Here is a 22,854-nt window from a genome sequence, read left to right as displayed (position 1 = left end):
GCAGTACTAGTTATCCAACTTTTTGTGCTGTGCCACAGTGCTGCAGACAGTCAACTTAAACTGTGATCTCCATTTCCCCCATTATTTTCTGCACGTGTGAACCATTTTGATTTGCTTTGAGTTGAGCATTTATTTTTTAAATAGACCGCTACCTCGATATAACGCCACGCAATATAACACGGTAAAGCAGTGCGGTGGGGGGGGCGTGGCGAGGGCTGCGCACTCCGGTGGATCAAAGCAATTTGAATATAACATGGTTTCACCTATAACGTGATAAGATTTTTTTTGGCTCCCAAAGACAGCATTATCCCAAAGACTGCATTTTTAAGATGGCACAGTGATTAGTCTTCAGTGAGTGGCTTCATATGAAGTTTTAAGTTTATTATTTTTTGTTTCCTAGGCTCAAACAGTTTGAAGTGTCTTCTGAAAGCCAGAAAAATGTGATTTTCATTCTTCCCCTATTCCCCTGCACTCCCTGTAACTGTGAGGGAGTTTAAAGGAATTTTTTTACTTCTCACCTTAGAGAAGGATCAGTCATTAAAAGTTTCACACCTCTGGAAGTTATAGGCAAGTGAAAAAACAGTCTGAAAACTGTTGGCCTACAACCATAACTATAACACTTGATATAATAAATTGATGCAAGCTCTCAAGTTTTATTTTGAGATTACTGCCACTGAATTCAATAGGAAAAGTTAGCTGGAGCAGAACTGGGCTGTTGGTGTCTAAGATGAATTTTGGGTTGACACTCTTCCTTGACTATTACTCTCCTGAGTAATGTGGTGGCCTAGTGTTTGTCTGTGGAAGGATGAGAAATGTGTCAAATTGCATCCTTTCTTATAATATGTATCAGAATAATATAAAAATGTTTGATATTTGTGATAATTTCTTTTAATAGCCACCACATGCTGGAAGATTATTGTCTGTATTAAAACACATGCCTCATAAATATGGTCCTGATGCCTTCTTCAACTTTCCAGGAAAAAGTGCTGCAGTAAGTGGTTACATACATTTTCTATACCTTTATTTGTTGTTCTACTCTTACTACTGGCTCTTTTCTTGCCTATTCTGATTTGGCTCTCTTGTTTCATGTATACGGTTATATTCACCAGTCTGACATTGTTCCTAGAGAGAGTTATTTTTTGAGGGTGGTAACTACATTAAGATTAACTGAAATATGTTGCTATTAAATATGCACTACCTTTATGGAAGGAAAAACCATTTTAGCTAAAGAAAGATTGGGTACAAGGAATAGCCCATAGCCCATTTTGTGAGATTGGTTCAGTTAACTCACTCTTATTTGTTGCAAGCAGAATCTTTGCCTGTCTTTATTTCTTCTCTCAATATTCCTTAGCAGTGATGTCTGCCTTAGTGTGCAGCACACAACGGAATCCCTTAATATTATACACATTTGGGAGGCACTCCTGCGGAAGCCCCAGAATGCACCAAGTTGAAAGTTGGCTCAATTCCTCTGTCTATTCGTTTTTATGGCAAGAGACATGGAGTCTCCCCAGAGACTCCCTCCCCCCGCCTCAAATGATCAGACATCATACATGTGAATATAACAGCACATGCTATCTTTATGAGCTGACTCATTTATATGCTGACCATATGGGAAAAAACCAGCATTTACTGCACTGTTTTACTGCATTTCTGTTACACATAAGAAATACTACCAAAATATTGTTGAGAAACACCAGGATAAAACTAACGCTATGGCTAGGGCCCTCCCAAATTCGTGGCTATGAAAAATGCATCAAGGACTGTGAAATCTGCCCTCCCCCTGTGAAATTTGGTCTTTTTGTCTGATTTTACCCTATGCTGTACAGATTTCATGGGGGGAGACCACAGTTTCTCAAATTCGGGGTCCTGATCCAAAAGGGAGTTGCAGAGGGCTGCAATGTTATTTTAGTGGGGTTGCGGTATTGCCACCCTTACCTCTGCTCTGCCTTCAGAGCTGGGTGGCCGGAGAGCAGCGGCGGCTGACTGAGGGCCCAGCTTTGCAGGCAGCAGTGCAGAAGTAAGTGTGGCAATACCAACCATGCCATCATTATGTCTGCACTGCTGCTGGCAGCATATCTCCTTTCAGAGCTGGTTATCCTCGCCAGCAGCTGCTGCTTTCCAGCTTCCCAGCTCTGAAAGTAGCACCGCCATCAGCAGCAGCACAGAAGTAGGGGTAGCAGTACTGCAACCTGCCCTACAATAAACTTGTGACCCCCCCACTCCCCCAACTGCTTTTTTCGTTAGGCTCCTACAATTACAACACAGTGAAATTTCAGATTTAAATAGCTGAAATCATGAAATTTACAATTTTTAAAATCCTATGACTGTGAAATTGACCAAAATGGACTGTGAATTTGGTAGGGTCCTAACTATGGCACAGTAAATACTTGAATTCAGTATAAATTTTGTGGCATTCATTGATGGTAAATAATTTGTACACTAAAAACAATTTTTATTTTTAAACCAAATATGTTCAAAAATATCATGCAGTTGTCCTCACTAAGGATCAAATTCATCAAAATTTTGTCTCCTATAACTCAAATCTTTTAGTTGTTAAAAGATTAAAACGTACGGTTTCACAACCTCACACATAACTCAAAAGATAGTCATTGGATCATCTCACAATCTCTCCTTCCATATATATTCTCCGCACTCAAGATCACACACAAACCACCTTCTGTCTTGAAATTAAACATAACATACTTAAGCCCAAAATAAATTGTATGTAAATGAAAATTTAAGGGACTGAAAAATAAAGATAAGAATAGAAATATTTCTGAAGCCTTCACTATATGATAATTATAATGGGCATATTAACATTATTTTGGTTACTGGTTGTATTAGACAAGTATTTAAGTGCCTCAAGACAATGAGAAACTTAATATTATAGGAATCTTAATATTTTAGATAATTAGCACAAGCCATCCTAAAAAGCTCTGTGAGTTAAAGCAACTGTTGTGATATCAGCCCAAAAAAGTTGAGTCAGTCTCAGACATGCAGACTTATTAGTGAATTACAGCTTTACAGAAGGATTTATAGCCAGGGCCGGCTCCAGGCATCAGCATTCCAAGTAGGTGCTTGAGGCGGCAATGTGCAAGGGGCGGCAGTCCGGGTGTTTTTATGCCGCCCCAAGCATGTGCTGTTAGGGTGGCACGCGTGTTTCCGCCGTGGCGGCAATTCGGCAGCAGCTTCTATATTCAACTGCCTGCGGCAGCAATTCAGCAGAGGCTTCTGTCTTCTGTGGAAATGTGTGTGCTGCCCTAACGGCACATGCACTGCCCCTGCCTTCTGCAGCAGCAATTCGGCGTGCTGCTTGGGGCAGCAAAAACAGTAGAGCCGGGTCTGTTTATAGCATTGTGTTTGAACAGAGATAGCTACACAGAGTTGGGGAGCATAATGAGGAGTCTGGGCAACACTTACATTCTTTGATGTTTTTGTTCATTGGTATTGATCATCTGGACAGCATCTTTGATCAGAGGGTTATGGAAATCTGAGTTGAAATTTACATTGCAAGTCTGTGAAGCGAAATGATGAAAGGTGAATGGTAATGCTTTAAAAACTGTTCAAAACAAAGAATCAAATACTATAAAAGTTGTTGAGCATATAGTTAGCAATTTACAGACTTTCTAGTTAATGTAGGTACTATGTTTTTATGGGAAAATTTTGGCTGGAAAGATTGCGTAATGTTTTCTTTTGAAAATGGTTATAAGTCTCACGTTCTCATGTCTATATTTTTCTGCAGGACTAAGATAGGCATGAATTTTCTGCAGATAAGACTGTTTCAGGCAAAATCTAGAGACTTCCATTTTTATGCCTAACTTCTTTCCATAGTCAGTTACTTTTCTCCTCTTTGGGATGCAATCTGGTGTGCCAGCATTGTAACGATTATGAGTCTGTAAATTTCACTTTTCTGTTAGTACACGACAGAACAAGATGAGCTTAAGGCAATTTTGGACCAAATATTTCTGCAAAAAAGTTTAGTTTCATTATAAGTTATTTTTATTGAGGTATAAATATTTTTGTCATGAAATCTTAATAATCTAAAGATTCTTTTTAAAAAAAGAAACAAACCTTGGGCCATGTTATTATTGCAGTAAGACATTAGAAGACTGTAACTTGCACCATGTTCTGTCTTAATTAATAAATGATTTTATGTTAAATCTTCCTATATTAAATATCTATATTACTTCCTTTAGGCTATTGCCTTACCTCCTATAGCCAAGTGGCCCTACCAGAATGGATTTACCTTTCACACTTGGTTAAGAATGGATCCTGTAAATAATATCAATGTGGATAAGGATAAGCCTTACTTATATTGGTATGTATTATGAAAACCTAGATTTCTGATGTTTTTTTCCATTTATATTCATTTTTCAATGGTCTCTACTTACACTGAAAAAAACAATAACCTAATAACTTTTTTGTTTACATGCAAATGTAGTTTCATTTCTTTAAAAAAAACTTTTTTGTAGTTTTCGAACAAACAAAGGACTTGGTTATTCTGCTCACTTTGTTGGAGGCTGTTTGATTGTGACATCAATAAAGTCAAAGGGAAAAGGATTCCAGCACTGTGTGAAATTTGATTTCAAGCCACAGAAGGTAGGTTAAGCAAGTAAATAATTCAAAGAAATGCCATAAATTACCTCAGTACATGTGTATAATTAGCCATTAATTGTATTTATTTTTTATTTAGACCAGTGTCCTAGTAAGCTCAGGGGAGTGTTCTGTTTTGTTTGCTAATCACTAACTTCATATGGACCGAGAAAAATATTATCTGCAAAAATATTACCGCTAGTATCAGTTAGCATTATTTAAAGAAGTAAATAATACCAACTTTTACAAGTAAAACTTAAAACAAATGTACATAGTAACCTACCATTTTTTAAGATTGTGATTTAATACATTACCAAGTGTAAAGAAAAAAATGCAGTTTATTAAAGAGTAAATCACATGTGTCCTAGGTGAATAGTGACTGAAAGTTAGATCTACTGGCTGTTGGCTTAATTCAGTGTAATGAGTTGATGGTCTTTGTCTGTTTCTTGCTGGACAAGTGTCCACATCAGTTAGTATTTGTGCAGCAGAAATGGTAAAGACTGAATAGATATCAGGATCTGGGAAATTATTGGAAAAGTATAGGAGAACTTTCACTGTTACGGTTTATGGAATTCACATTCTGTTTAGTGAATAAATAGAAGACTTCACTTGTTAGGGCTAACTCCTGATATGATTAAACTAAATAACATACACCACAATGTTATTGTTTTTAACCCTTTAAAAATTAGCAAAGTAGGAACTTATAGGTGTACTAAAATGTATTTATTATAGCCAACTGAGTGATCTTGGGCAAGTCACTTCCCCTCTATGTCTTAGTTTCTTCATCTGTGAAATGGAGATGATGATGCTTACCTCTTTTTATAAAGTGCTTTGAAAGCTATTGACAGAAGTGCTATATTACAGCTAGGTATTATCATTGTTACAGGGCCACCCAAAGGATTCAGGGGGCCTGGGGTCTTCGGCGGGGGGCCTCTGCCGCCAAATTGCTGCTGAAGACCTGCAGCGAAAGAAGCTCCGGGAGCCTGGGCCCCGCGAGAATTTTCCGGGGCCTCCGGAGTGAGTGAAGGACCCTGCTCCAGGGGCCCTGAAAAACTCTCGTGGGGGCCCCTGCGGAGCCTGGGGCAAATTGCCCCTCTTCCTCCCCCCCCGTGTGGCCCTGCATTATTATACATGTAACCTCTTCCCTGATAATTCCTGGGCTGATGGAGTGTTGAAGAATCTACTGGGGACTTCCCAGGAGGGAAGTGTGTGTGTAGGTGAGGACAGACAGGACTCAAAGCAGTCAATACGCCAACTTTGACAAAAAATACAGGTTACTGTTCGTCGCTTATTACCTGGGATGACCCCAGGAATAACTGTTTATAACTATTCTACCTTGTGCGATCACAACCAACTAGTATGGTTTTTAAACACCACTTAGCACTGGAGATAGATAGTGTTGTTTGTTTAAAAAAATATGTATTAACATGGTTATGAAACAAACACCTTGTTGTCCTGATCTAGTCAAAGGCTTAATGTTTTTCTCAAGCAGTTTCAAGAACACAGAATCATGTGTAAGAGAATACACTAAGTGAATCATACTTTGTAATTATTCAGTGTATCCAGAAAGTATGTTCTTCTTCTCAACTATGATGAGTTATTTCACATTATTGAATAATCATATTTAGCAACATGGCATGACTTGATTTAAATGGCATTGTTCAACAGGGCCGGCTCTACAGTTTTCGCCACCCCAAGCAGCATGCCTAATTGCTGCCCTGATGGCGGGGGCAGTCTGTGTGCCCTAGGGCAGCAGGCGCATTTCCGCGGTGGCGGCAATTCGGCGGCAGCTTCTATGTTTAGCTGAAGCCGCCGCGGACAGCTAAACATAGAAACTGCCATCGAATTGCTGCCACCATGGAAATGTGCCTGCCGCCCTAAAGACACACTGACTGCCCCCGCTGTCTGCGGCGGCAATTTGGCCCACTGCTTGGGGCAGTGAAAACACAGAGACTGTTGGCCTTAGCAGATTGCTGCCCCAAGCACCAGCTTGGAATGCTGGTGCCTGGAGCCGGCCCTGTTGTTCAAAGCTTCCTTGAATATTTAGTAGACTTGACAATATGTTTGCTTTCTCAATGGAGTATTTGTCTGGTGTTTCTGAAGGAAAAAAGAAGTAAACATCTGTGGGAGAGCAGGTCTCAAACACATTTTGGTAATTCTGATCAGTAATCCCTTGCTGTTCATATGGATTCTGGTTTGCCATTTGGCACACAGTCCTTGGAGAATTATTAAGCTTTGGTGTCACTCTTGCTGCTCTTTTGGAATGATCGCAAAAAATTCATTGCACTAAGCCCAACAAAATTAACAAAGCAAGATACAATATTTCTTTTGTCAGTTATTTTGGCATAAATAGTGCCCTTAGTGTTGTCAGGAAAAAGTTGTGTACCATGACCATGTATCTCCTTTAAGATCATACACTTATTTGTCAGTAAACAGGGTTACTGAGCACACTGTTTGGGTACACTGAACTAGCCTAGGCCAGCAATGAACTTTGCATTTCTTTCACATTAATTTAAAGAAATCCCTAAGTCATCTTCAAAAAGTTTTCTGCCTTTTCATAACTCATATCAATAGTTTTGATCTTCTGGGACCAGCTATTTTGAGTAACTTTTAAAAAGTACTTACAGACTTAAAGTGTCAATAATTATTCTCTTATTATTCAGTGGTATATGGTTACTATAGTGCATATCTATAACCGCTGGAAGAACAGTGAACTTCGGTGCTATGTGAATGGGGAACTAGCATCATATGGAGAGATAACGTGGTTTGTCAATACCAGTGATGTAAGTAGCTTTTATTTAATTTTATGTTACTTAATTTGATACTTGATTTATATTTTTAACTGGCTTGAGAGGAAAAAAGTAGGTTTTCTAACAGAATTTTGAATAAATTAATAAAAAAAAAAATGTACCTGGTGACACACTTTGCTTTTCAGCTAAGAGAATGCAAATGTAGTCAGCGTGCTAGATGGTCAGTAAAAGTTATGGGCCCAGTTCTGCAAACACCTAAGCACATCCATTATTATTTAAATGAACAGTCCATTGACTAGTCACTGGAGTAAAGTTATGTGTATGCTTAACTGTGCAGGATTGGGTCCTATAGATGAACCCTATCATGTCTCTTTAAAAACTTATTTTCCTCTCCTGCAGTTTCACTTTCTACTCTCCTAATATGTGGAAGACAGTCTGATAATACTGATCTCCAACATGTATTGAGACACCAATACAATTAATGTTACCCTAATACTACAGAAATAGCTGACTTTCTGATGATGTATGACAGTTCCAGAACTTAGCTTCTTAACTCTCTCGCCGTGTATATATTTGCAGATCTGTCCTATCAGTATTTGAGTAGAGTAAAAATTGCAGAGAACATAGTTTATTTTTAATTAATATTGTATATTATGTATTTTACAAATTCTAGACATTGACAGCTAAATAAAATGAAAAATAACTGTTTTGCTTATAAAACAAATTCTTTTTTAAACTGCAGGTTTTGAAAACATTTACTTCATTTATTAATGCAGCCTTTCCAAATTAGAATGAAAGTGTTACCAGCTTGAACACCCAGTTTACTTGCCTTAGCTATGATACATGATTTGAGTTGGGAGAGGGAAATTTTGCTTTTTGCCTGTTGAAAAATATTTTTTCACCTTGATCAATTATAATACTGAAAGGCTGTTTTGGGTGTAAAATAAATGTATTGCTTTTCTTAAGAACAACAAATACATAATCCACATGATTAATATTTGTGTGCTTCACATTGAATCCTTTCTTGTCTTTTATTGTGTACAACTATCCTGTGTTGTCCTTTTCAGACGTTTGATAAATGTTTCCTGGGTTCTTCAGAAACAGCAGATGCTAATCGAGTGTTTTGTGGGCAGATGACAGCTGTTTACCTTTTTAGTGACGCTCTCAATGCTGCTCAGATTTTTGCCATTTATCAGCTTGGCCTGGGATACAAGGTATTTTGGAATTGAGTCAATAGTACACGAAAGATTAATTCTAATAAGTCAATTTTTGGAGTATTTTAGGTTGTCAATGACAATGATGTATACAGTGTTCTTACTAGCATATTTTTATTTTACATAGGCTTATAGATATAAAGTATCTAATATCACAAAGTTTAAATTAATCTATTCAATTTTATAGAAGTGTAAAGAGGAGAAAAATGAATGTATAGATCATGTCCACGACAAACATATCGCATTATTTTCTTGAGAAAAATGTGACAGTTGAGGGTTTTTTTGGGCTTTGTAACCTTATCCAGCTGCTAGTGAGCATGAACTTTTTATAAATATAACTCTCTATAATCATCTCGGTTTTTAAATGGTTTTAAACAGTTTTTTGCATAATTTCATTACAAAAAATATTTTGCTCAGTAATGTGACTCTGTGACTTTCTATATATTTAATGTTTCCTATTTTTGCCATGATGCATAACCTGCCTTGCATCACTGATATATAAAAATGCTGCAGGCCCATCTGCATGAGAAGAGAGCATTTGATGATATAATTAAAAACCATTCTTGATATAAATTCATAGTCAGAGTGGGAGTTGCAGCACAGCAGTAGACTTGTTTGCTGGTGTTTTTTTTTCCATCTCTTCTGTTCTATAAAACTCCAGTCCTATTCTATGAAATGAAATAGATTGTACACGTATTAAACAAAACACAACCTCTCCCCCACCACCCAAGTTGGCACATATTTAATACCAACTTCGTATTAAAACAAGGCTAATGCAAATAATAAACTCTGTTTACTGTCTTGACTCTCGTGTTCACTTCTCAGGAGTTCTGCTTTGGATTTTTGAGTGATGGGGAGGGCCGTGCTGTCTAAGTGGATAGAACACTAACTATTAACTGTGGCTAGATTTTTTTTTTTTTTTTTTTTTTTTTTTTTACGCTAAGGCTTGCTACCAAATTTACTTTCTTCATGCCAGAAAAGTATCTTGATACCTCATTTAACACATTAAAAGTGATGAGCACTGAGGTTTAGTTCTGTTATGTTATTTACTTATTTATTGTTTGTATTATAGTAACCCTGATGGGCCTCAATTGGGGATTGTGGTCCCTACGTGCTGTACCAATGCAACATTTTTTTTGTCTTTACCTCTGCCCAAAGAGCTTCTAAGTGAACACTGAGTAATAGGCGCTATATTTGCTTATGTTTTTCTTAGCTTCCAGAATGTAAATGCTATGTAATACTAACTGCAAAAATTGTCCTGAGCTAACGGTGTTGTAGTGAGATTGTTCTGATGCATTGCTAGAATAGAGGAGTAATGCTGTTGTAATTATTTTGTTTCCTATTGTATTTTCAGTGCAAGTCACCTTAATTTTTTTCTTTCTTCCATCATTCTAGGGAACGTTTAAATTCAAGACAGAAAGTGATCTCTTCCTTGCTGAGCATCACAAACTGTTACTGTATGATGGCAAATTGTCCAGTGCTATTGCTTTCATGTACAATCCAAGGGCTACTGATGCACAGCTCTGTCTAGAATCATCCCCCAAGGATAACCCTTCTATCTTTGTTCATTCACCACATGCTCTCATGCTTCAGGTACTTTGGCACTTTTAGTAGACTTTCTAAGGAGAAAAATGGCTTGTACTTGTGAAGTCTGTAACCAGGATTTTAGTGCCAGGTGAGAGGGCCCCCCATAATAGACTAATCAGGAGAAGCTATCAGAACTGCACTGCTCTCCTTCCTCAACCTTTTAGTTGGAGGTGTGGAGAATTGTTCCTAGCTCTTTAAAGTAACTCTCCTCCCTTTGTCATCAAGCCTCCTGACTTCTCCCCACTGCTACTGCCTTACATCAGGCTCCCCTTTCCTATCACTTCTGGTCAGGCACTCCAAGAGGGAGGGATTTCCAACCTCTCCTAACCAATTTTGCTGCTTCTCATTGCATCACACCTGTGCACTGTACCCCCATCAGTGTACAGCCATGTCACCCTTCCCTTCCCTAAGTGAACTTGCTCAGTTTTCCATTCTTAGAGTCTCAATTAAATTCATCTTCAGGAAGGTTACATAGAAATTTTTTTTGAAACACAGCAAAAGTTTAGAAAATAACTTTAAAAACAGCCTTCTTCCTTCTCCTTCACCCCCGCCCCCCCAAAAAAGTCCAACCTCTCCCCCCCGTGTTTTTTCTTGGGGACATTCTATTGTCACTCTTGCTTCTTCCATCCCAGGGCCTCTAAAACCTTGCTCTCCTCCACTTCAGGAGAGCACGGGGCACTTAAGGAAAGGTCAGCAAGCTATGGAGCTGCTTGGTTACCTATGTGCCCATCTAAAGTCATCTTTGAGGAATCGCAGGCTCTGGGTCAGGCTGGAACTGGGACATCTTTTTTGTGGTTGTCTCCTCAACAGTAGTAGCCGTTACTTGTAATAATTTCTTTGCATGGTAATAATCTGATTTTATATTAAAGATACTCTTAAGTATTTAAGTCAAACGATAACTGTTTTAAAGTGGTTTTAGAAAAGGTTTTAATCTTCTTTTAATTCTTCTTTGTCAGGATGTGAAAGCAGTCCTAACACATTCTATCCAAAGTGCTATGCATTCAGTTGGAGGAGTGCAGGTACTTTTTCCTCTGTTTGCACAGTTAGACCATAGGCAATATTCTTTGGACCAAGTTGACACAACTGTTTGGTGAGTATGTATGGCTACCTCATTTCATCTTCCATTTTAACTTCAGCCCATTTTAATTTAAGTGAAATGGGTTTTTGCTTAATTTAAATGGCCACAGAGCGAGCTAGCTACCTTATGTTGTAAAGAATTCCTGTAGTTCACAATTCTTTTTTTTCACCAGTAAGACAGAGCAGCAAGTAAAGGGAAAACTTCTTATGTCAGGCTTCTCTACATAAACACAATAAATTGAAGATTACATCTGCCTTAAGTGACAGAAATGCACAGCTTCTGTTAAATACAGTAAATAAAATAACTGAAGGTTAAACTGGAAACCATGTCTGTTTAGCTATTAGGCAAAGAATTAACTCCAACTAATGGAATTGTAGCATTATTATTTGGATGCTTTATTTCTATTCTCAGAAGTTGTTAAGTTTTTAAGCCTCATGTGAACAGGACCTTGAGCTGAGGTCAAGATTATTGGCGCCATGTTTTCTATGTAAACTTGCACAAATGAAAACAAATTATGCACATCATGCTATAGTTATGTAATGTATTTATGGGGTACTAGAAATATGAGAAATCTACATGATCTCTTTCCTGTCAGTGTGGGGGAGAAAACCTTCTTGAAGCTCCACGGAAGATAAGTTGATGATCCTAACCTATAGTGCATGATGATAAAAAGATGTGCCCAGGCTAACTCAAGCTTTGTATGAGTTGTCAAGGATGTTAAAATTGTAAGAGACTCATAATGCACTCTGTAGTTAACCTTGCAAAAAAGTTTCCTTTAGAACCACTTGTTTTACAAACTCAAAACTTTCCAAAACACATTTACCTTTTGGCTAATTTATTTTTATAGGGTGAGTGTAGGGGAAACTGAAGCAATATCCTTTCATAGCAGTAGGCATACATGTAGCTTTTACTGAGGGCTAGTACCTTTGCCTGGATTAAAAGTGGTTTTCATTTAGTAAGTTAATACTATTTGTAAATTATGTTCTGGGCATGATCATTAGAAAACTGATAAAGATATAGACATGTATTTGAAGAAAAATCCATATTTGGGGTATGATTTTTCAGAAGTGCCTAAAGGATTTAATCCCATTGATTTCTGCTCCTAAATCCTTTCGGCATTTAAAAAAATCTTCTTAATTTAAATATGAACTCACAAAGCTGTTTTTTTTTTCCAGCTTCAAAGGCTAGTAACTTCACAACTGCTAAACTGATTTTCTCCCACTTGGCTCTTGTGTTAAGACCTATAAAATCATGTTTAAAAGAAATAAATTCAGTAGTAACAAGTTATACACTTATAAATGTGCAGTTTGTAGTACTCCATAACCATGTGTACAATGATAAAGGTTTATACCAATTAATGTATATGTACAAAAATACGTATGTAAGTCACAGTACTAACAGGCGATAGCCAGTCCTGAGCCAACTAGGGGCTTAAGTTTAATGGTGTGTATTTACTGACACCAAAGCACTAATTGGCCTTTATGTGCATTCTGTTAAAGAACTATGGAATTTTTTTCTTTTAAAGAGGCAGAAAAATAATGCTAAAATTGTATACAAAACTCCTCTAATGGAATATCAAGTGTACACAGTTAAGTTCTCTAAAATCAGGAAATACAAAAGCTAAGTTTGATTATATGACCTTCTTGCATTTAGGCCTTAGGATGGTTTTTAATTATGTGCTCAATTAATGATAAATGAAGTTTAACTTTTTCACCTCTTTAAATGCATATGCTGATTCCTAGGTTGTGAGTTAGTGGGAGCAGTGAGGAGAGAATGCATATCAGTTTGCAGCCTAATATTATAAGGTTTTTTACCATGGTCTTCCAAGAGAAATGATTGTCTCTCTGTGATGGGCAGGGCCGGCGCTTCCATTGAGGTGAACTAGGCAATCGCCTAGGGCACCAGGATTTTCGGGGGGTGGAATTTTGTGGGGGGGAGGCGGCAGGTGGCTCTGGTGGACCTGCCGCAGTCGTGCCTGCGGAGGGTCCGTTGGTCCGCGGCTCCGGTGGAGCTGCCTCAGCCATGCCTGCGGACGGTCCGCTGGTCCCGCGCGGCTCCGGTGGACCTCCTGCAGGCATGGCTGCGGCAGCTCTACCGGAGCCGCGGACCAACGGACCCTCCGCAGAAATGGCTGCGGCAGCTCGATCGGAGCCGCGGGAGCGGCGCGCGGGGCGGCGAAATGGCTGTGCGCCTAGGGCACGAAAAACTCTAGCGCCGGTCCTGGTGATGGGGTGGGGGGAATACAAACCAAAAAACTTCTTGTGTGTGTGGGGGGGGGGCGGAGGGGTTAGGGGTGGAGTTGGAGCTCATCTTCACAGTGGAACCGTAAAAAGAAAAGACAAATTGTTTGCTTCTCAGTTCATGATTTTTGAGTGCTTAAACGGACAATCTTCATGTTGTGTTAATATTTTTGCATTGAATGCAGAAATCTTTGCTGTTCTAAAATCTTCTTGTGCATTTCTTCCTCCACCCCTCAGTTACCTTCAAACCTAAAAAAACCTTGAGGATCTTCAAGTTTTCTTTTGCTCCAGCTCTGTTTTGCAACCTCTGATCTTCCAGCCACAGAAATTGATGAGACTTCATAGCAGTTAAGGGGTGGCACTGACTGCAGAGGTGTTGTTCAAAGCGGTTAGTCCTGCTTTAAACAGAAGTGCTGCCAGCGTCCTTTGCCCTGTCTGAAAGCAAGAGAATGGCAGTTGGAATGGAACATAGATCTATTGTATGGCAGAACTGGTTCAAAATTGGAAGTAATCAGTGAAAATTTTTTTCAGGAGTGTTTTGCTATTGGAAAACAATCACAAAGTTCAAAGTTTTGTGGTAGAGAAAATCCAGTTGAAACTAGGAGACTGACCACCTTGTAACTTTGCAGTCTTAAATGTTTTCAAATTCTAATCTTAACTTTATTCCAAATCTTAATTTAGCTATTTAAGTGTTGTGTTAAATGTACTTATATTGGAAGATGAAAGAGCTTAGCTGGGAACATATTCCTGTGATGGAATTGAATACCTCATTTCTATGACTCTCTGAAATACCTGATATTTCTTTAAGAAACTGAATGATTTCAATACACTGTATTTTTCAGTTCTACTTTGCTGGCTTTCATCATGGAGTTGCTGAAGAACTCCATTGCTATGCAAGAACAGATGCTTTCCTGTAAGGGCTTCCTTGTGATAGGACACAGTCTTGAAAAGGTAAAGCAAAGTCACACTGATCTAATGTTAGCTTATCAGAATCCTTTTGCTAATGTTTTTCTGTATTGTCAAAGTTAAAAACAGTTCTGTAAACATGAGTCTAAAGAAGCCTTTTTTTTAACAGTCTTCCAAAGTCCATGTTACCAGAGTTGTGCTAGAACTATGCCTTGCCTTTGCTAAATACCTGAGTAATTTGCACAATGGGATTCCCTTGCTTAAACAGCTGTGTGATCACATTCTCCTTAACCCGGCAATCTGGATTCATACACCAGCGAAGGTAAAATATTTTGGTTTTGTTAATCATGTATCAGTTCAGGTTAGAACATACGTGGTGGTGGTGATCGTGATGATACTGTTTGTTCTTAGTGAAGTGGCATCCAAAGGCCCAATCAGGACCCCTCCTTTATGCTGCTTTTCCTGATGAGGGTCACGGCGGTGGCAGCATGGAAAGTAGGGAGGACCAGATCTCCTTTTCCTCTGTTACAGGTTCCAGTTCCTTCTGTGGGATTCCTCAGCATTCCCAGGCCAGCTGGGAGCTATAATCCCTCCAGTGTGTCCTGGGTCAGCCTCGGACACTCAACCCAGTGGGACGTGCCTGGTAGAATTCTAATGGAAGTGTCCTGGGGTCATCCTTATAAAGTGCCCAAACCACCCCAACTGCCTCCTCTCGATCCAGAGCTCTAGTCCGAGGCCCTCTGGATAGCTGAGATCGTCTCCCTCAGAGAGTAGGCCCAGCCACCCTGCAGAGAAAGGTTTCAGTCAGGATCCAATTGTTCTAAATGCTGTATGTACATAGGCTGGCACAGTCCCTGCCTGAATAGCTAATGTTCTAATTGAAGATCTGGATCAGTAGCATGAGACTATTTGCATTCCACTGACTAAGTAGCCCTTTAAAATAATATTGTCCAACTTCAGTTCCATTTACACTTCTGCTATGGTGTGAATATGGAGTTTAGTGGAGTGGTGCCAAATGATTCCAGATTTAATTATAATGTAAACCAAACATATATCATCTCAGTGATACTATAGGATTACTATATACATAAAGTATATTAAGGCATAAAAATATTTGCCTGTACTAATCTCCAATCCATAACCGTCTGCCAAAATTGAAGCCAGAACACTTGTAAAGATTATTTTAAACTCTTAATGGAACAAAAGACAAGTAATTTAGCACTCAGGGAGAAGTACGGAAATAGTATAGGGTTGTTTAAAGATGCTGCAGGCAGTGCTGCACCTGTTTTGTAACTACATAGGAAAATTTATTTTTCATGGCTTTTAATCTGACACATTTCAAGAGCATGAAATTCACTTAAAAGCTCCTTCATCATCACAAGGCTAAAAAACTTGACATTCTGTGGTGAATTCCATAAACTGAGCCAAAGTTAGATACAAATAGGTTTTGAAGCATCATGAATGAATGATGTAATATGGGTACAGCTAAATTAAACCTTTATAAAAGCATTGGCGGCATCTTTTATGTTTGCAGAAGGAGAAATAAGCAATACAAATCTATAAGATCATAACTTTATAATGAACTGTTTATATGAACTTTACAAACTGTTTCATATTAAGGGCATACTTTCCACTTGAAAATCCCACTTCTAGAAACTCTAGTAACACTCAAGATAACTATAATTGAATAGCTAGTAGAGAGAATGTATTTCTTCCTGTTTAGTTTGATTTATGCATTTGACAGCTCTTTGTGTATTGCCATTTTCAGTGTTCACCCTGTATGTCAATTTTTTCTAGCCAAACATAAACAGGAGAACAAGTAAACACTTTCCAAGATGGTGACAGATTTCTGCTGTTGCTTCACCTTGTTTTGATCATGTTGGAGCTTGCAGAGCTGCTGATTGATTCCTGATAACTTCTTTTGGAACACATGGTGTTCATTAACCCTATCCTGGATATACGAGGGTGGGAGTGGCTATATAGACAGAGTAAGGGCTTGTCTACAAGGAGGTTAGTACAAGATAGGGGGTGAGTTTACAGCACATTCTGCACTAACTCCCTGTGTGGACACTTACTGCACACTGCAGGTGCACTTGGGCACCTTAGCTTAGTAGACTTTAAAGCGAACTAAGCTATTAAGCTAAAGCACATGCAGACATTTTTAGTGCACAGTAATTGTGTCTGAGATTGGTGTGGACTGATCCTCTCTTAAGAAGAAAATTATAGGAACAGCCACTATAAGAAACTATAGGAAAAATATTGGGCTGGAATTTGTTACTGTTTTTTGTAAATAGAGACAAACTCCAGTAAGAGGGTGAGTTTTGTACAGTGCGTCAGAGGCTGTGTTTTGGAAAGTGAGCTGCTTGGACCCTTACCCATTTTTAAAGACTCTCTTCTAAAAATCACAAAATTAGACTGTGTTATGTTTTGGATGCTCTATCTGAAATGGGAATTGTTAAAATGTCACTGCAATAAAACATTAAAAATTTCACTGTCCGTTGTATGATTTAGACACGCACTAATGTCTATAGAACTATATAACAGATTCTTCACAAAAGAGGAACTTTTCAACTAGGGAACAGTAGCACCTGAAATCTTTTTTTATTGCCCTTTCATTGTGCTCCAGAAAAGGACAGTGACACAGAATTTTTATTCTGGCAGTTAGATGTAGCTATCAATATTGCCAGCCCTAAGCATTTAAAAAAAAAAAAAGCAGCCCCCAGAAATGATGAGATGGAAAAAAAAAAGGGGGATTCACACATTCAGACTTCTTTTCATAACAACCATGAAGGCCAAAATGAGATTCTCTCATATTCACATGACTCCAGAAGCTTGGACATTTGGAATTACACCAAGTATCATGAGACTTGTAGTAAAATAAAAAGAGTTTAGTAACTATTTGGTGAAGCTACCCTAGTGAGTATCTCCATTTACTCTGCTCTTTTTTACATTAGAATTTTTTTAAATTGGATAAAATTAAGAATGTAATTCCTAATCTACTACCATTTTGACTTACCTCCCTGTTGTGTATGTGAAATCCTAGCTGATATTTTCAATTTGTTCTTAACTGGGTATTGTAGGTTCAGCTGATCCTGTACACTTACCTGTCTACTGAGTTTATTGGCACTGTTAACATATACAATGCAGTTCGGCGTGTTGGGACAGTTCTTCTGGTAATGCACTCCTTAAAATATTACTACTGGGCTGTGAACCCTCAAGATCGCAGTGGTATTACTCCAAAAGGTGTAGGTATGTATACATTGTTCACCCTTCATCAACACATGAGCATTCTGAACTACTTTACTTGAAGTGCACGGTTTTGTGTGGTGTGTGGAATGGATGGGATCCAGGCAGTGTTTCATTTGGTGAAAAGATTTGGCATACCAGTTCTAACAAGCAGCTTTGTCCATAAGGTGCTTTCTTTTTTGCCCCCTCTCCCCTCCCGACCCTGAAGAGAATAAATGTTTCCTCACCCCCAAGGATCTATGTACATTATTAAAATAGATCTTACTGGGCACGATGTTAAAATTGCAGAGCTAGGCTTCTTATCAGCATTTCACATGCTCAAAGACATAACCTATTTATAGAGCTCATTCAGGTACCGGGTCTCCTGAAGCTTCAAGAACGTCATTAAGACACAGTGATGAGAATGGGAGAGTTGAGAACAGGCATCATGAGCCCACATCATAGGCATAGAACTCAGAGGTTGATGGGAGATGAGAATGAGCATACTCAATCCATGCCAAACATATACAGTGCTGAGCTAGAATGAGGTGCTGAAAATAGGCATTCAGAGTATGTCACTGACATGTAGCACTAAGACTAAAGGAAGAAGTTCTTCACACAGCACACAGGCAACCTGTGGAACTCCTTGCCTGAGGCGGTTATGAAGGCTAGGACTATAACAGGGTTTAAAAGAGAACTAGATAAATTCATGGAGGTTAAGTCCATTAATAGCTATTAGCCTGGATGGGTAAGGAATGGTGTCCCTAGCCTCTGTTTGTCAGAGGATAGAGATGGATGGCAGGAGAGAGATCACTTGAGCATTACCTGTTAGGTGCACTCCCTCTGGTACACCTAGCATTGGTCACTGTTGGTAGATAGGATACTGGGCTGGATGGATCTTTGGTCTGACCCAATATGGCCATTCTATGTTCTTATGAGCTCAGAACATAGAGACTTGATGCTTAATACAGGCACCCACTTCTGAAAAGTGGGTCTGGCAGAAGGGAAACACATCATTAAGATTGGGAAAGGGAAGAGAACTTCCCATTGAGATGAATTATGAAATTAACTCCTCTCAGAGGAGGTGTTTTGGGCTGTATTAATCTCCACTGAGCTGAGACCACCACATAGAGATGAATGTGGTGACTCCTGCCTTTGCAAGCTGTCCTGAAGCTTTTTAGACTGGAGGAAGGAATTCTGGAGCTCCCTTTTAACTCTTGATGGGCAAGGGGAACCCCACGCTTTCCCCCAGCCTTTTATTCCCAATTGGAAGAAGGGGCTCTGGGGGTTCCTGTCTCCCTTTCTTGGATTAAGGGTTTTAGTGTACTCCCTATGATGTTGCCTCCAGCTGGTAGTTGTGCTCCTCATAGTTCCTCACTTACCTTGTTACCAGCCCAGGGTGGGAATGAGGATCGGGGACATCTGGCAGCTGAAGGGCATATAGGTGTACCCAGGAAGTTCTCTCATGCCAGTCTTCCTGCAGGGGCCCCTTAATCCTGTTCCTCTCACTACCACCAACTTTTGAAACAAGGGAAATTCACTAACAAAATTTGTGAAAGGGAAATTATATTTGCTTGGTAGTGTGTTGAACCCTGGAAGGAAAGAAGATTTTTTGTTAGTAAAAACTTGTCTACACATAAAATTGAACTGGCTTACCTAAAGGTATGTTTCTTTACCGATTTAGTGAAACTGGGGCAAGTTTGTGTAGAATGCTCTTATTTCAGGTGAATGGCTTATTTTTTATTTGAGCTAAACTGAAACACAGCACTCTTAAACTCAACCAAAGTGCATCTACACAAACTTGCACCAGTTTAACTAAATTGGTTTAAAATCACATCTGTAGTTAAACTTGTGCAACACAAGGCCTCATAGAGCTGTTTGAATTTGTATATTCTTCTGTTTAAATTGGGGTTGTATTTGATCCCTCCCTGGGCATAGCTAACACAATGAATAGCCTAAAGAGCTATGATATTTGGATCTTTAAAATATTTTAGTGACAGATTATTTGGGGAGGGAAAGGAAAGAGTCTTCTCTGAGAGTCTTGAGTTTCTAAATTTGGATTTCTCTAACTTGCAAGATAATGTTTGTATACAAGAGATGCAGGAATACCTCATAATGTCATGTATTTATCCAATATATGCTAGTACTAGTCCAAGCAGAAGAAGCCATTTTATATTGAGCAATACTATAGTGTAATCATCTCCTGAAAATATTAAGGAGCTGAAGTAGAAATTCTATTTTTAAAAAACAAACATACATAAAATAACTAAATATCAAAGTCTGAAAATACTAAATTAAAGTTATAGTATCAACTTAAACTCATTCTTTTACCCCCATCCATGATGTTTCAGTGCTTGATTTAGAGACTGCAAAAGTTTTAATTTAAATGAAAAAGCATTAAAAGAATTTTTAATATAAGGTTTTATAAAACTTTGATATAGCCTTACTGTGTAACCTTAATTAGTGGTCAGTTTTAACACTATTAAATGTTAAAGCAACATGTTTCCTGTGGGAAGCAAAGAAAATCAGAGGTTATTTGAAATTGTACTCTCACATATAAAAATATAAATTCTTACATTTTTTCAAAACTTCTTAAAATTAAAAAGATATTATATGCTTTAGTAACAGATAACCATCAGCAATTCACATCCAATAGATAGATAGTGTAATATATCCTTCTTTTTGTATGTTTTCAAAGATGGACCACGCCCTAATCAGAAGGAGATTTTATCTCTGCGAGCATTCTTACTGATGTTCATTAAACAACTAGTGATGAAGGTAAGGTGACTATAAATGGAGATTCTATGTCCATGCTGCCTTTCCCATGAAATGTGTAACACTGACTCAATCTCTGCTGTATACTACTGCAGTATATCACCTTAGCAGTCTTTAAAGTATGTTGAAATTTTGGTGATTTTTATAAGCAAATAAGGTACTTGAAACAACACTGAGGGTGATCCTCCCATTTGGCCTGTTAATGTAAGTAGCACGAATTGATAAATGTTTGTTTAAACTATTTCTTGTCAAAAGTAGAACTATTGGTATGTAGTTAATTTATGAAGTGCCCTTCACCAAGGGGAGCATAAGAACTCTCTATTTGATGAGATTCAATCTCCTAAATCTAATAGTGGCAGAACCAGATGCTTCAGAAGAAGCATTGGTGTGGACAGAATAACTAGCTGTAGTAGGCTGTTATCCTTTATGCAGACAAGCCACTAGAGGATGATAACACAGTTTGCCAGTCGGCTTCACAACTATTTGCCAGACAACAGAGGACTGTTGAGATTCAGGAATCCTAGGTTCGGTTCTAGGTTCTGGAGGGGGACATTCTCTAGTGGTTATAAATCCTTCTGCTTGTATTCCTGTGCTATGCTCTCCCCTGAGCCAAAGGTTCTCTGTCTGTTTCTCTTCACTTGCCACCACGTTTGTCACCTCTGTACTTTTGAATCATACTTCATCTTTCTCCTCCATGCTCATTCGGTACCAGAGGAGAAGTACTGAGAGCCAAGGAGACAGGTTCCCTGCTCTCAATTCTGGTCCCTTGGAGCTGTAGGACCAATTGCAGTAAAAGTCCTGCTCGGCCCTTTGGCTGGAGCATGCTAATAGCAGATGAAACCTCTGGGTGGTTTAACCACCAAATTCTAAAGAGCCTTTACTGAGCGTTTGCAAGCTGCGTTTTTCCCCTGCCACTAGCTTATAGGTAAGTCAAATTTGGGCAGATTTTTGCAGGGTCAGAAAAAAGTACTGATGCCAGGGTGACCCCCTGCCAAATGTCTAGACTCTGCTCCAAAACATTAAGGTACAAGTGCATCTCAATTAAATGGTTGTAAGACTTCTGTTTTAGCATGGGCAAAACAACTTAGTTTTCATAGAAACAAGTGAACAGTTTTTGCTGAAACTTAAAAAACTAAAACAAACAAATGAGGACTCAGAGAGATCTAGTAGTGATGACTATAATAAATGTCTAATATTGGTTTTGGATCTTACTAAGCTCTTTGCCTCAATATCTTGTGGAAGTGAGTTCTGCAGGTTCATTTTGCATTGTACAAAGAAGTATTTACTACTTTAAATTTGCCTTTTAACTTCATTCGATGTCCATTTGCTCTGCTATTATGAGGGAGAATAATAAGAAACGCTGTTCTCCTTCTGTGGATCACTTATTGTTTCATATACATCTATTGTCATCTCTTACCCTATTTTTTTGTATGTTACTTTCCACTTTTGGTGGCAACTTTTGTAGCTTAGATCCTTCGGTTAGGAATCCTTTAAGGCGAGAACCTGTTACCTTGGAACAGGTGGGTGGGCAAACTTTTTGGCCTGAGGGCCACATTGGGTTTCCAAAATTGTATGGAGGGCCGAGTAGGAGAGGCTGTGCCTCCCAAAACAGCCAGGCATGGCCCACCCCCACACCCTATCTGACACCCCCCGCCCCGCCCCCGCTTCTCACCCTCAATGGCTCCCCTGGGACTCCTGTCCCCTGACTGCTTCCAACTGACCCCTGCTTCCCCATCCACCCCCTCCTCTCGTTCCTGACTGCCCCCCCCTCCCCCAGGACAATTCAACCACCCCTTCTCCCTGACCATCCCCAGAACCCCTGCCCCGACCCTGCCCCATTCGACCCTATTCCCTGTCTTGACCGCCCAACCCTTCACATCCACCAGCCCCCGCCCGACCATACCACTCCACTGACCACTACTTATCCACCCTCCCCCCCCCGCACTTCCGGCCCCTTACATCACTGCCTGGAGCACTTATGGCTGTGCGCGCTACAGCCCCGCCACGAGCACAGGACAGGCAGACCGTCACCACGACTGGAGCAGCCATGCCACGGAGTGCGTAGCAGGCCGCAGCTCTGGATGCGCTGCAGGCAGAGCCACAGCAGGGTGCCAGAGCGGATACAAATGAGCTGAGGCTGCGGGGAGGGAAATAGCGGGACGGGCCATCGGCTAGCCTCGGGCCAGGGCAATGGACTGGGGCCGGCAGAGGGGGTCCGCGGTTAGTTTCCCACTCTGCCTTAAAGCTGTGCACTGAAAAAAACTAAGATAAAGATAAATCTATAACATCTTGTTAGCTGTTCTGAACTTATAATGACACTGTCCTGATTAGTGCGCTTTTAATTATTTTTCTATGCTTGAAAGAAAGATGCTAGATACAAATTTAAATTTATTTTTTGAGGATATGGAGTGCGGAGGACTGCAGCCAGCCTCAATTATCTGCTCACAATTCATGAGGTAACTTTTTGTATGTGTTTTTTTTTTTGT

General features: G+C 39.4%; 1 protein-coding gene across 7 annotated transcripts in view; it reads left to right on the top strand.

Annotated features, from left to right (window-relative positions):
• Nucleotides 1–22,854, top strand: part of LRBA (LPS responsive beige-like anchor protein) — a 582,443-nt gene that overhangs the window by 69,122 nt on the left and 490,467 nt on the right. For all 7 annotated transcript variants that reach the window (XM_032793241.2, XM_075066317.1, XM_075066316.1 and 4 more), the window contains exons 5-15: nucleotides 896–991; nucleotides 4,197–4,318; nucleotides 4,473–4,599; nucleotides 7,257–7,376; nucleotides 8,411–8,557; nucleotides 9,953–10,150; nucleotides 11,101–11,234; nucleotides 14,305–14,413; nucleotides 14,538–14,690; nucleotides 17,449–17,617; nucleotides 20,292–20,371. In XM_032793241.2, coding sequence (XP_032649132.1) covers nucleotides 896–991; nucleotides 4,197–4,318; nucleotides 4,473–4,599; nucleotides 7,257–7,376; nucleotides 8,411–8,557; nucleotides 9,953–10,150; nucleotides 11,101–11,234; nucleotides 14,305–14,413; nucleotides 14,538–14,690; nucleotides 17,449–17,617; nucleotides 20,292–20,371 — 1,455 coding nt within the window. The remainder of the gene's footprint in view (nucleotides 1–895; nucleotides 992–4,196; nucleotides 4,319–4,472; nucleotides 4,600–7,256; nucleotides 7,377–8,410; nucleotides 8,558–9,952; nucleotides 10,151–11,100; nucleotides 11,235–14,304; nucleotides 14,414–14,537; nucleotides 14,691–17,448; nucleotides 17,618–20,291; nucleotides 20,372–22,854) is intronic.

Source organism: Chelonoidis abingdonii, chromosome 5, assembly GCF_003597395.2.
Source record: "Chelonoidis abingdonii isolate Lonesome George chromosome 5, CheloAbing_2.0, whole genome shotgun sequence".
Taxonomy (NCBI): domain Eukaryota; kingdom Metazoa; phylum Chordata; order Testudines; family Testudinidae; genus Chelonoidis; species Chelonoidis abingdonii.
This window is presented reverse-complemented; position numbering and strand designations above follow the sequence as displayed.